Source organism: Artemia franciscana, chromosome 3 (genome assembly GCF_032884065.1).
Source record: "Artemia franciscana chromosome 3, ASM3288406v1, whole genome shotgun sequence".
Lineage (NCBI taxonomy): Eukaryota > Metazoa > Arthropoda > Branchiopoda > Anostraca > Artemiidae > Artemia > Artemia franciscana.
Window position 1 is genome coordinate 40,374,072 of NC_088865.1, and position 15,772 is coordinate 40,389,843.

General features: G+C 34.3%; 1 protein-coding gene across 1 annotated transcript in view; it reads left to right on the forward strand.

Annotated features, from left to right (window-relative positions):
• Positions 1-673: 673 nt before the first annotated feature.
• Positions 674-15,772, forward strand: part of LOC136025264 (transferrin 2-like) — a gene marked incomplete at its 3' end in the record, with an annotated part of 54,135 nt that continues 39,036 nt past the window's right edge. The window contains 2 exon segments of the mRNA XM_065701121.1: positions 674-757; positions 9,979-10,121. Coding sequence (XP_065557193.1) covers positions 703-757; positions 9,979-10,121 — 198 coding nt within the window.

A 15,772-nucleotide genomic window follows, 5' to 3' on the forward strand; every position in this document is an offset into this window, starting at 1 on the left:
AAAATCCAACCAATTAGTAACAAATTTACAATCTAACATGCATTATGTAAAACAGTTTGTCTTGCTTACTTAGCAATGTGAAATCACCATTGCTTGGTTTCTGTAATGTTCTAGAGACTTTGGTGTCGATAGGTCTTAGTCATTGCTGATATTCATTCTACTTATTTCTTAATTTAAACTCCATAACATTTTCAATGGTTAACTATTTCTGCTCTTTTGGTTTGGGCTCAACAGAATACCTGATTTACCCCGTGTTCAGACATATCGAAAAAAAGAAAAACACTTTTCTTTAACTAATTTTATGACACTTGTTTCTATTTATTATAATGTCACACTAGTGCTAGAGAAAAAGGAAATTCAAATTACAAGTAATTGGTTTGAATAGTCCATATCAATCTAATTTGCTTTTAGTTGTTGCCTACTAATGCCCTGTCGTTGCATGTTTTACAGTATCCTCTTGTAAATGTGAAATTGGTGCTGTAGGCTGTCACCTTTTCCATTTTTAAAAGATGATACATAAAAATCTTTATTCTGGCTAGTCAATATTACAACTTTTCGGCATGAAATTTTGATATCGTTTAACCAAGAAATTAAAAAGGGATACATAGTTAGCGCTAGGGTCGTGAGAAAAGTATAAACTGGCCAGGTAATGAAATTTTTTAGTTTAGTTTTTCGGCAACACTGATTTATGGAAATATTTAAATGTTTCAACGGGCGTGGATAATGTTATTAATTTTGCTGTGTTTCTTCTCATTTGGTAATTTGATTTAATCATGTGTAATTTATTGCTTGAAGTTTCCTTACATTAAATCTCATATTCAGCAAGATAAGGTGGCATTATCTTAACTTGCTCTGATGGGCATATTAAGATAAATGAACCTTGTGCAGAAATTCTTGCTGAAGTTGTTTCAAGGTTATAGTGTAATATCCTAGCTTAGCCTCCATCCAGCATTAACCTAGTCTTGTCAACTCCTTTCTTAAAGGCTTTTAGGGTTTAAAACTGGGTATTGTTGGGTATTTAATGTTTAACATTAGATAACTTCAAAGTAGATAACTGTTATACTTTTGTTAATGTTTAATATATCTTTTATGAATATACAAGTTGTGTCTTTATCCTCATTAATCACTTCATAACTATCATAGTTACTAGGCATGGCACAAAGTTAGGCAACATGCTAAATGGTTTGGTCTACAATTGTCACAAAGAGTGCATGACCCCAAAAGATGGTTCAATTATCAGTTATTGATAATTTTTGGATCAATTATTTTTTTTTGCAATTAAAAGTTTAACTCACTTGCTATAGTGCTTAGAAATGCAAAGGCAAAAAATTATGCAGAAAATATTAAATATCATATTTTTTTTTATAGATGGTGAACAGCTTTTTTGTGGTGGGTGGTTTTTATAACTAACTATTTTTTGTATCAATATTTTATACCATTTTAATTTCAAAATATTTATTAGAACTTATAATCTCTTTTTAGATTCAATTTAAGACCATTTTTATTACCTACCTACAACACATAATTGTTTAGGTTCCCTTTTAATTGTGGGTATTTCTTTGTTCACAAGTTTATTGAAGAAACCTGTTATCCCCCCCCCCCCTAAGAAAAAACTTGGATCCATCTCTGGGCTGGCCCCAAATAATATATTAATCTAGTTATTCCAGATGTAGGCTAATCATTGCATCCATGTTAAATAGGCAATCTAATTTTTACTTGTTTAACAGTATCAGGTCATTGTGAAAAATGAGGATACTTAGATAAATAAATTAGAAAACTTTTTCCATAAAATGAGCTTTTCAAAGAAAGTAAAGAGCTCCATGGAAGTTGGAAGTTTTTCCATACCTGTCTAGGGCTATGTCTAGCCTTATTACAGGGGGAGGTAGGGCAGTTATTTTACCAACTATTGTATTTAAAAAAGTGTAATAGTACTACACATTTGTTATTATAGTGTTTCCTTCACAAGGGGAATCTTCATGCAGGTTTACCATCTTTCCAAATATAATGGAGGTTACAGACTAAATTTAAAGCACATAAAGAAAACATTCAACTAGTAAAACTCTTACTCTACAATGTGGAGAAAATTTCTATAAAGGATGAGAGTTCTACCTTCCCTTTTATTTGAATCTGCATTAAAAAAAATGTATGTTTATCTGTAGTGTGTCTGTGTATTCAGAGTGTTTGCACATCTCAATTTCATGAATAACTAGGGATTTCAGGCATTTGGGGATTTTGGACAAAACCAAGAAAATGAGATTTCCATGTTTCCTTCTTTTTGAAATTGTACTTTTAATTGTTTTCTTTGATATTTTGAAAGAATATATCTATCATTTGTGTGCAAGTGTCTTCAAAATGTTTTGAATAACTATAGGAGTTTAAAGTATTTGAGAATTTTGGAAAAAACATAGGAAATTTCTGGAATGTCTGACTTATGTATCTATTTGTAAAATTGAGACACACCCATTTCAACCATAAAAAGACTTAGAAAGGAACAGTGGACAGATTATATTATTAAAGATAGAAATGTGAAGATCAAACTATGAATGAAAGTAGAATTGACTGAAAAAGTATAGTTAAAAGAGATTTTCTGCATATTGTAAAGTAAGAATTTTGTTATTTTTTTTATTATTGTTATTTTTTGTTATTATTGTTTTGTATAGTATAAGTTTCTGTAGAGCAATGATACACAAACATCTAATTGTTTCAACAGACATGGAGATGTTAATATTTCTGCTCTGTTTTGTCTCATTTAGTAATTTGATTTATTTGCTATCAAAATAAGACCAAGTAGCAGTTTTTTTCATAAACCACCATTTGCTATTTGTTTAAAGTGTCTCTGCACTATGCCTATGTTCTGTGTTCTGCATAGACTGCAGTCTATATGTTCTATATGCAGTATGTATCTATATATATCTATATATGCAGTATGTATCTATATATGCAGTCTATATGTTCTGCTATAGACTGCAGTCTATGTTCTCTTCTGAATGAAAAACTAGGATGCAGGCTAATAACATAAGAATACTTCTATTTGATTTCCTAGTCAACACTGTTTCCAGATATAATGGTTGCTATTGTGACAAAGTGCCCCATCCCCTCTCCCTTACTGGTTCCAGATATTGCTATAAGTTATAAAAAAAGCTAAAAGAAAACATTATAGGCAAGATATCCATTAATTGAAAAGCTGATCACAATCTAAGCTGTTAATTCACAATTAAGTCTATATTAGACAACCTAGAAATTGGATTGTTTCATCATTGAATTTTTCTAAATTTTTCAAATTTTTTTTTAGCCATATACAATGCTGATTATTTTAAATGCACTGATAGTAAATAGTAGAGTCTAATGACAGACACAAAATGAAGCTCAAGTCTCATCTTGGAAAATGCTACCTAATCTTAACACATGATGTACAAGTTAGAACAAAGTATCTAAATCAAAACAGTTTCAATCATAGACAATTTAATCAAAATAAATGTTGTAGAGCAGAATAATTGTTGGTAATATCATAGGAGAGGGGTTGTTCAAAAGGAAACATCTTAATGAAAAGAAAGATGTTTGGGACAAAGGAAACAGTTCTGCATTTGTTTTGTTATAAGGGTAGTCTTTGAAAAAGGTTCAAAATTGAATGTTCAGACTATGCTGCAGAAAACTAGTCACTAATGAAAAGTTTTTTTTTGCAGGTATGTGAAAACTTTAGCCTAAAGCCATTTTTCAAGTTGGTATTTAGTGGACAAGATGCCATGTGAATAAGCTAATTTGATTAACAGTTTTTCTCTGCTTTGCTGAAAAACGGTTTTCTTACGTTTCTTGTTGGTTGATCACATTTTCCATGCATTTTAAGTATAACATAAGAAATTATATTCATATCCTTATGTGCACAGAAGGGACACGGATAGGAGGGGAATATCCCCTGAAAACAAGACTTTTTCAAGGAACTTTCATTGAAGGACTTAAGAATTTTAACTCAAGAATTCTTTTTTGATGTTCCACCAGCTTCAACAGCCTCCTTGAAATAACTCAACTAATTTGTTGGAAACCATATCTGTTAGGAACAAGGTGTGGTTTCCTACTTACTTTCATTTTTCTAGTTTTGGCATCTAGACTTTAGTGGATAAAAAGAACCAATTGGATAGGAATAATTCTGCAATTTTAGTATATATGTCTTGTTTAAGGATTCTTGCATCCCAAAAACTGCAGCTGTAGGAACCCAGGAAACAGATAAAATTATGTAAAACAAATGAACTTTTTACCAGCATATCCCCTAACTTGGGTTAAATACTGTAAGGCTTAGGGCTACTATTTTCTGGGTCATTTACATGCGTTTAAAGCACATAATTCAGTGTTTCTTCTGGGTCCAATGTGAGTGTTTAATTGACCTTGAGATGCTTCTCAAGTAGACCTGGATGCTCTTTTTATTAGAGTCTTTAGTAGCTGAATATTAGCTTCTTCTATCTTCACACATTCACAATACGGCCTCCATGACTGTCCATGAGTTTTTATTGTAAAGAAGTTTTTATTCATTTCTATTGTAAAGAATTTAAAGCCCTCCAAATATTAATCTCAGTGTCTGGGATCATTTGTTTAGATGGTAATTCTTAGTAGCCTTTGAGTCATTTTTTTTTGGCTGAATTCCATAGTTCAGCAACTATTTTTTGTTCTGCTTCCTTCATTGGTGTCAGGGGGTTTCTTGATTGAAATTTATTTTTCATGCTTTCTGTAGGTCAATCTACTTCCTGGTCCAGGTCCTCATCATTGTAACCTTGGCTAGAGGGCAGATTATCAAGTATTGCAACTTACACTTAGTTATAAGCATTCCAATCTGTTTTCTTTACATGGCTCTTTACTTTTTTGATGTTGAGGTACATCAACAGTAAATCTTTTTATTCAATGGGCCAGAAGTAATGGGAGATTCCTCACACATGACACTTTGTCTAATCTTTCATGGTGAGAAGAATCATGGTGATAGAATATTTTTAAATCTGACTCCTCTTTTCTCCTTCTTGTTATGAAAGTGGGCATTGACCATTTGTTACACCAGGTAAGGGTCTTCCCAGCCTGGTTTCTCCAAAGGTTCATGTCCCCTTTCATTTATATTAAAACTCCCCTGTAACATGTTATGTGCATTGGCATCATATGATAAAATTATGGGGGCTCGTTCTTTTCTACTTAATTCCACTAATTCTTTTGCTTTCATTTGGGATTCTATTTCATTATGAAGATTATAAAGCTAAAATTATGTTCACAACCAATAACCATGGTTGCAGCAATAGCTGCAACCTATTAAAGAGTAAACCACAGCCCATAATAACCAAAAGATAAAGACGGGTCTTGAGAAAAATTGCCTTGTGAAAAAATCTGGCATCTGATATTGAATCAGGAACGTTAACTACTGTTTCTGTTCATCTTGAAAGTAAAAGTTTATTGTGGAAAGTAATTTATGGCGATTTTGAAAAAGAGCTTGAAACCCCTCGAAAATGGCGTTGTATCAAAATAAAAAAATGCCTATGGAATCAGCATGGTTGAAAGCCTTTTGTAGGATAATTACAGTCTTTCACCTTGAACACCAAGGAAAATCACTTTTTTGTATGGGTAGCACTGATGTGTCTCTTTTTTTCTACCAGTGCTAGAAAATGACCAGAACATTATAGGGAGATGTTCAATGGCTCATTCAAACAGAAATTAAATTTGTTAGTGCCTTTGTTAAGTGACCAAAAAGTTTAGAGGGCAGCTAGCCCCCCCTCCCCCTAAAGTTGTCCTATAAGAACTTTGAGACTGTCATTTTGTTCAACATAGTTAAAAGGTCCAATTAATATGGTTTTGATGGTGATATGACTCTCAATAGTCCCTTGGGAAAGGCTGTATGTAGTATCGCGTGTACTGGTACTGGATGTATCGGTATTGCATGTATTGTATTGGGCATATCAGTATTGGTATTTTCTTTCAATCATGGTTTTGTGCCTTCTATCATGGTTGCAGTAGTATCTATAACCTAGTAAAGAGCAAACCATAGCCCATAGTAACCAAAAGTTGAAAAGCGTATTTTGAAAAAAAAAGACTGCCTAATGAGAAAAAATTGCCATCTGACATTGATTCAGAAATGGTACTTATTATTTCGGTTAATCTTAAAAGTAAAAGTTTATTGAGAAAACAAAACTTAGATGAATCTGAAAAATAACCTGAAACCCCTCAAAAATAGCATCAGATCAAAATCAAAGTTGCAACAGTGGAACGGGTATGGTCAAAAATCTTGTATAGGGTAATTAGAGTCCCCCGCCTTGAACAACAAAGAAAATCACTTTTGCATGGGTTGCACTGATGTTTCCTTTTGTAACCAGGGCTTGCAAGTTACCAGAACAACAAAAAGAGATGTTTAATGGCTCATTCGAAGAAATTAAAATTACTAGTGCTCTTTTTAAGCAACCAAAAAGATTAGAGGGTAGCTAGCCCCCTCCACAGGCCTCTTTCTCCTAAAGCCGTCCAATCAGAATTATGAGACAGCTATTTTTTTCAGCATAGTTGAAAGGTCCAGTTACCATAGTTTTGGTGATGACCTGACACCCCATACTCCTTGGGAAAAGGGCTGTAAGCTGCGCAATGATGGTCCTACAAAATCCAGTTGATTAAATTAGATTAATAGAATTCGTAGTTCAGTTGGTAGAGCTTGGATTTTGAATTAGGATGTCAAATGTTCTAGTCCTTAAAGGGCTTGTTTTCAATCATGGTTTAGTGCTTTATATATGATTATGTGGATAACCTGTATTTGTTAAGTCAGAATACGCTAATTCTTAACCAGTGCTATTCCTACTGTGCCAAAAAATTACGACTAGCCACCAAAATTGGAGCGATTTTGTGCTTGATTTTTTTTTTTAGATTATTTCTGGATGAAAAAAAACTTCACTTTTGTTTACATTTTCTTTTATTATTTCGAAAAAAACAAAAACAAATCAAGTTATTCGAATTCGTCAGTTCATTGTGCCTTTTGGTTCCCATAATCTTCAAAGAAAGGGTTTCATATAAGCCTAGGAAGTATTCAGACAGGCTCTAAGGTGGGATTTCTGTAGGGAGATTTTCCATGGGAAAGAAAGTTTCTGGGGAAAATTTTCAGCAGAAAATTTACAAGGGGGGATGGCAATTTCCTAGAATTATTTGAAAACCGTCACAAAATAAATTGGAAGTAAGGAACAACTTTAAAACTTGAAACGAACAGAAATTATTCTGTATGTGAAGGGAGGTTCCCCCCCCCCCCAGTAAAAAAATAAAATAGATCATGCCAGTGTTTGTTCTACATTAATTTTGAATTAAAAACGGGCAAAGATGAATTAAAAAAATTGTTTTTCTAAGGGAAGTAAAGAGCGAAGTAGAAACTTAAAAGGAACAAAAATTATTGCTTCACATTCTATTTAAGATACATCGACAAAACTAGTGCAAATAAACCAACTGATAATATTTCCCTATGTTTGTATGATTATCGAAAACTAGTGCTTTACTGAAAACACCCAAAGGCCAGTATAAAAATAAACAAGAATACTGATTTAGGAGTCAAAAGTGAGTACATAGCCTGACAACACCACACTAATCTATAACGCTTTTCACAATCTTACCACCAGCCCTTTTATCAGTAATATCCAGTATACAACTAAAATTATCTCAAAACTTAAGCATAAAAATAAATATTATTTTAATGGGTGCAAAGTCATTGAACAGGACACACAAATCATGGATTGATTTATCAGGTAGTATTTTGGTCTCAACAGCTATGACACCAATAGTGAGTAATATACAATTTTAGATTGTAAAAAACACGCTTTATTGTTACTTGAAATTAAGAACAAACGAACCATAATGTGAACTCCGGAAATCCGATTATTTCTCTCTATGCAACGGAATATTTCAAGTTATGATACCAATTCTAAAGGTAGCCTATAGTTCTAATACCACCAAGATGGCTTTACTCCGGACTTGTCTACAAACTAGTCCTGAAATGTCTTTTTCAGAGCCAAAACGAGATTCAATCGTGGTGCTGAGCTCATTTTGCAGAAATGATACCAAATTACACGAAAAAAAAAGAAATAAAGCAAAAATTCTAAAATGCTTGATTTTTTTTCAAAAAGTGCCTTTAATCGGTTTGCTTCTACTGTACCAAAACTCCTACATTGTTTTGTGTTTTCAGTAAAGCGCTAGTTTTCTATAATCATACAAATAGAGGAAAATATTATCAGTTGGTTTATTTGCACTGGTTTTATTGATTTTTATTAGATAGACTGTGAACCAATAATTTTTATTCGTTTTAAGTTTCAGCTTTGCTCTTTAGTTCCCTCAGAAACACTTTTTTAAAAATTAATATTGCTAGCCATAATGGGCGCAAAATCCTTTGAACAGTAATTGAATAATTTACTTGATAAATACTATTACAGCAGTGTTTACCTAATTATGCATATGGAGTTCAGCTCCTTTGATCACTCCTTGACTTGATTTGTAACAGTTCAAGGCTCCTGCATCACTGTTATAAATGTCTGCATTTCTGCTCAAAGCGCTAGGTTATATGAGGCAAATTAATCTACTAGGAATTTAGCCTTTTCATCCCATATGCTAGCATTAAGTAAACATACGTTTGTAGTGAAGGTATGAATTCACCTCATTCATAAGGCGACAGAGTCGCACCTCATTTTCGCAAGATGGCTTCACTTCCTACTTGTATGGTGGCTTGAGAAGCAAATGATACCTCATTCTAGTTGGGAGTTGAAGATTACATTTCTTAATTTCGTCTGTCAAGTCAATATTAATGGCTATGTGAATATATCTCACATCTACTTTGATATGAGATCTAGTTGTGTTAGCTGGCTAAAGAACTTTTTTCTAAAAAGAAGTTTTTCAAAGAAAAGAGCTATATTAAACCAAAGACGAGCAGAAATATGCAGAACTACTACTAACAACTCATTGCAGCACCAAGTCATCGAAGGCCAACATAGCTGCCTACGTTCCTCCTTCATCCCAATGTGCTCATAGCTTCCATCTTTACACCCTCCCAAGAAGTTGAAATTTCCTTTAAATCTTTCCTTATGACCTATTCCACCCTATTTGGAATGACTTCCCTTTTTTCGCCCTAGATGGATGGCCGAAAAAGACAATCTTTGGTAATTCGTCATCCCTCATTCGCATAACATTTCCTAGCCATCTCAACATTTCTGTCATTATAGCCCTTGAAAGCAGGATATAACCATAATTTTTTGTAATCCTATAATAATGTTCGAACTTAAAGCGAACAAAAATTACTGTCAAAAATAGATGAAACCCGAAACAAAAAAAATTACAATGAATCATCAAACTTAAGAAAAAAATTAGTCAAAATTGAGCCTTTCTACCTGAAAGCCCTCTAAAGGTCAAGGTATCTGTTGGGTTTTACTGAAAACAAAATATATTTTAAACATTTCCTGTTTTATAATGTTAATAAATCAAAAGTTTCTGAGACTTCTAAAAAGTTCCAAGAGGAACTTTTTGTAAACTGTCAGTGACTGCGACATTTTTACATACCATATGCTTTTGAAAAGCATCTCATTTGGGTGGGGGGGGGGGGGGTAGTAATGGAGATGACTAGAAAATTGGTTAGTTGCTCTTAAAAAGGGTCTTATTTTTGGAAAACTATTGAAATAAATATAAATTAGATTCAATACATAAAGAAATTTTCTCCCTCTCCCTTCTCCTCCTTATTTTCTCAAGATCCATTTCCTACTCAGACTGATTTTGTATTGTGTAACTGTGTACTATATCGTGTGAATCTTACTGAGGGAAACGTCAGATGAAATTAGAAAGAAAAGCTCCTCTAGAAACATTTCTTCCGTCCAGACCGCGAGTTTGTGCAACCATGCTCTTTGCTGTCGTAGTGGGTAGGCTATGTATTTGCAAACACTTTATTTTATTGCGAAAAGAAGCGTTTCGAGATATAAACCCTGATTTACATTTTTCTTCTTCTTCCAGCTGCTGCTCAATCAGATATTTTGAAATGGTGCACAATATCAGAACCAGAACAATCAAAATGCAATTCAATGTCAGAAGCCTTAAGTCGTTACTTTTTTGAATCTCGAATTCAAAAGGACAGATTTAAAATTAACTGTGTCCAGGTAAATATTCTTTTTTTTTTAGAGTAAACTTGTTATTCAGAAACAAGAAGAAAAGGTATATTTATATTACTGAGGAGTTTGAATTTTACTTCATGCTAAATCTTGATTTGAGTTATCTAGATCTTAATCCAAGTATATTTTTCGGACTACTATTACTACTAAGAACTCACCACAGCACCAAACCGCCTGAGGCCAACACAGCTATGTACGCTCCTCCTCTATCCCAATCTATTCAAAGCCTCTCTCCTTACACCTTCCAAGGAAGATATCATTTCCTTTAAATCTTTCTTTGACATCCTCCCACTCCAACCACTGACGACCTGCTTTCTGTTTAGCCCTAGACGGTTGGCCGAAAAGGACGATCTTAAACAATCTGTCATCCCTTATCCGCAGAACTTGCCCTAGCAATTTCAACCTTTCTTTCAGTATAGCCCTAGAAAGCAGGATTGAACCACATTTTTTGTACAACCTACTCTTTGAAATACGGTCAGTCAGCTGGGTACCCAGAATAATTCGTCGGCAGTTTCTCTGGTAAACATCTAGAAAATCTTCATCCCCTTTTAAAGTACCCATGCTTCAGAGCCATATTTGACCACTGTCATCACTGTACCTTCCAATATTCTAATCTTGGGTTGCAGACTAGTCTTCCTATTCTTCCAAAATTTTTTTAACTATGAAAAAACAACCTGAGCCTTGGCTATTCTACTTTTAACATCTTCACTGCTCCCACCGTCCTTAATAATAATTATATAATGGTGAGTAAAGCTGCCCACTTGACCAACCTTTTCGTTACCAAATATATCACCTTTTCATTTTTGCTTATTCCTAGCTTTAGTGACTTAGTCTAATTAGGATTAATTTTAAAACTATTCTAGCACCCCAAACTCGCAAAATCTCTAAAAGTTCATAAATTTTGCTCACACTTTCATCTAGGGTGCTTAAACCACCAGCATAATCTAAGTCCAGGAGAGTTTTTCCTCCCCGTTCGATTCTGTGGTCTCCCATTGCCTTTCCTGTGCTCCTTAAGACAAAGTTCATCAAGATTATCCATGTAAAGAGGGACAGACACAACCCTGCTGTGGGTTAATACAGTACCAGCTACTAACCTAATTTGCTACCTTAGCTGCAGCAGTGTCATTTTCGTACATAGCACAAATCACTTTAATGTATTTGCCTGGTATGCCATACAAAGATAAGACCTTTGCCAAAGCTCTATATATATATATATATATATATATATATATATATATATATATATATATATATATATATATATATATTATATATTTATATATATATATATATATATATGTATATATATATATATATATATATATATACATATATATATATATATATATATATATATATATATATATATATATATATATATATATATATATATATATATATATATATACTCTTGGAGTGATTAACCGTGATGTAATTATATATTTATTTATGAATTTTTTGGGAAAAAAATTCCACATTTTCTTGAACAGTGGAATCCTGGGATTTTCTGGCCTGTAAAAAAGATCTTGATAGGCCATGAGTTTGAGAAAATTCGTTCAGGTCCTTAATTTTAGAGAGAAAAAAATCATGTGACTAACGTCATCAATCAATTAATCAATCAATATTTTTTAATTCAAATTAAAAATATACAAAACAATGTTATGCCCCGACAGAGAGCAGAGCTCGTAAGGCTGGGGCAGTACAAATGCATAGAAAAAAAAACACAACGTCTCGTCATACTAATAATTTCAAAAAGAGAAAAAAAAAAAACTAAGACAAAAAAAAACATACAAGATAGGAGATAATAGAGGAGGCCACCCCAGCGTGAGAATATCACAGCAAAATACATACTAAAATCTATTATTAATTAATCCCGACATCCAGGCAAAGAACTATTTTTGAAATATGTTTTTTCAAAGAAAATCGACTTTTGAAACTTCGGGACATTTCTACTAAGTTAAGTTTATTTACAATATGGGGAATCTTTTATCTGATTGAGAATCTAGCTCTTTCTGATTTGATTGGCAGAAAGCGATACTTCTTGGAGCGGATGCATTGGGCAGGAGAAGTGGGAGTCCCAATTATACCCAAATCATGGAAATAATTTGTTGAGGATTGGATATCATAATACCACATTACTGTATGCACGTCCTTCAATTGTTTGAGATTAAGTATATTGAGAAAAATATATAAATAATGTCATATTTATATATATAAAAATATATAAAATATAAAATATTTTATATAGTATATAATATAAAAAATATATGTCATATTTATATAATATAAAATATATGTCATATTTATATACATTTCGAGAGCATGAATTAGATCATCCCCCCCCCCCCAAAAAAAAAATTGTTCTAGTCAATTTTAGTAATCATGAAGCATGCAAAATTACACAATATGGCAAATGACTCTGAACAACTAAAGAAAAGCCATGGAATAAGAAACAACAAGAATCACAATGAATTACAAAGGAAAAGCTGCACAACGAAATCTGCTGTTAGAAGACAATGTAAATATCTGGAATGGAACGAAGTTATTTTTGCGTCTGTGAAGGATAAACAGGAAAGAGAAATTCTTCCCCGGAAAATTCCCACCGTGGAAAATTTCTTCGGATAATCTCCCCCTTCATGGAAAATTCCCCCACGCAAAATTGAGCAACCATTGAGAAAGTTCAAAATAGATACCTCAAATTGTCACTCAGATGTCAAAAAGGGGTAAAAACATTTTATAAGAGGTAACAAAAGAACCAGATGTAAAAAAGAATCTAGGACAGGGGCTGACTGGTTTCCAATCACTTTTGATTTATAAAATAAAAGACTAGAACTTTCGGTCTCATATCAAATGAGCATCCTCCGAAGTTTCTACAACCACGAGGGGGTGGTTGGGGATGAGGAGGCGTGACTCCCGTCCTATGTGGAATAAATTCTGTTTGTTTTGGGTTTCAGTGTTACTTCTTGCTTTCATAATAACGGCTTAGTCTAGAAATATTCCCGAAAATCAAGCGGGATTATATATCCATTCCCCCCCCCCCCCCACCACCCATTTCTTTGAACAAGTTATATATTTATCTGAGAGTTAATGAGGGTTAGGATGTTTTGGCATCCAAAATGCAAAAGTAGTTGGTCTTCCGAAATATTCGTCTTGTTTTTACGTTGGCCTTATTAAAACCCCGTCCTTTATTTGCTTTTCTTGGGTTTTTTATTCTCTTTTAGTTAATCTATTAGTTGTTTATTTGGAATAAGGAGTTCTGTACATTTTCAATTTGCTTGATTGTTACTTATAGATCGGATCCATGTTATTTGTTTTATCTTTTTTATGGCACTTGGTATCTACCAAGTGACACATAGCGATCGCAAATTCTATCGGTCGGTCTGTCCCGATTTTGCTAGTTTAGGCACTTCCAGGTAAGCTAGGACGATGAAATTTGGCAGGCGTATCAGGAACCAGACCAGATTACATTAGAAATTGTTGTTTCCCCGATTCGACCATCTGGGGGGGGGGGGGAGTAGGGGGACAGTTAAATCGGAATAATTAGAAAAAATGAGGTATTTTTAACTTACGAACGGGTGATCGGGTCTTAATGAAATTTTATATTTAGAAGGATAATGTGTCTCAGAGCTCTTATTTTAAATACCGACCGGATTCGGTGACTTTGGGAGGAGTTTGGGGGGGGGGGACCTAAAATTTTGGAAAACGCTTAGAGTGGAGGGATCGGGATGAAACTTGGGGAAAAATAAGTGTAAGTCCTAGATACGTGATTGACATAACCGGAAAGGATCTGCTCTATTTGGGGGAGTTGGGGGGGAGGATTAATTCTGAAAAATTAGAAAAAATTAGGTATTTTTAACTTACGAAGGAGTGATCAGATCTTAATGAAATTTCGTATTTAGAAGGACCTCGTAACTTCGATCTCTTATTTTAAATCCCGACCGGGTCCAGTGTCATTGGGGGAGGGAGTTGGGGGGAACCGGAAATCTTGGAAAACGCTTAAAGCGGAGAGATCAGTAATAAACGTGGTGGGAAAAATAAGCACAAGTCCAAGATATGTGACTGACATAACTAGACTGGATCGCTCTCTTTGGTGGAGTTTGGGAGGGGGGGGGGGGTGATTCGGAAAATTAGAAAAAATGAGGTATTTGTAACTTACGAACGGGTAATCAGATCTTAATGAAATTTGGTATTTAGAGAGATCTTGTGCTTTCGAGCTGTCATTTTAAATCCCGACCAGATCCAGTGACATTGGGGGGAGTTGGAGAGGAAACCGGAATTCTTGAAAAACGTGAAAATTGAGGTATCTTTATTCTACGAATGGGTGATCGGATCTTAATGAAACTTGATATATAGAAGGATCATGTCTCAGAGGCTCCGTTTTCAATTCGAATCGGATCCAGGGAGATAGGGGACTGGAGGGGGGAAACAGAAATCTTAGAAACTGACCGTATCTATTGACATAGGGGGAGTTGGAGGGGTAAACTGGAGATCATGGAAAACGCTTAGAGCGGTGAAATCGGGATGAAACTTGGTAGGTAGAATTAGCAAATGTCATAGATAGGTGATAGATGTAACCGTACTCGATCCGCTCTCTTTGGGGGAGTTAGGGGGTGGGGTTCAGTGTTTTGGCGATTTTGGTGCTTCTGGACGTGCTAGGACGATGGCAATTGGTAGGCGTGTCAGGAACCTTCACAAATGGACTTGATAAAGTCGTTTTCCCTGATTCGACCATCTGGGGGGCTGAAGGGAGAGGAAAAATTAGAAAAAAATGAGGTATTTATAACTTGCGATTGGGTGATCGGATCTTAATGAATTTTAATGTTTAGAAGGACCTCGTGACTCAGAGCAATTATTTTAAATCCCGACTGGCATTAAGCCTCTGATTTTCCTTTTAAAATCAATCTATTGATTTTTAGAATTTTGCTAGAGCTCATACCATATGAGCTCTTTGCTCTTCCGGCCTCGTCACAAGTGCCATATGAGCTCTCAGCTCTTGTTTTTCACACTGTTAGCTTTTTTGATTCTTCCGGTTCTAGATTTTAATTCTTTTTTACTTTACGCGTTGTCAGTTTTTGTCTTTTTATCTGGTTTGTATGTTTCGTTTACATTTTTGCTAGGAAGTTTTATCAACTATTTGATTTCATTCATTTTTTTTTCAATTTTGTAGCTGAAAAACGCATGTGAAATTTCTTTAAACAGAATGACATCTTGACCTTTTGCTACCCCATAGGACATTTGATAGACATTTTGAGGTACTCATTTTGTACTTTCTGATTGTTCATTTTTGCGTGGGGGAATTTTCCTGCGGGAATTTTTTGGGGGTTGAAAACGACTTACGTCTCTATGATCTTGTGGTAGCCTGCTAGCCTTGGCGAAAAAAAAACGAAGAAAAAAGGAAGGTGTTTCACTGCCACCCCGTAAAGAAAGTGTTTTTCCTTTTTTGAAGATGGAAGGGTCCAACGACTCCGGCTTTGAGTTTTAGATTAAAAAAAAACCCGATTAGCTATAGAATTTGCATTCACTGGCATGTTGGCTCTCTTTGGGCAAAAATTGGCCTTTTCGGTGGCACAAAATGACAGAAAACGGAATTCTACTGTGGTCTAATCTCTTTTGTTACTATATAAGGGCATTAGATCTTG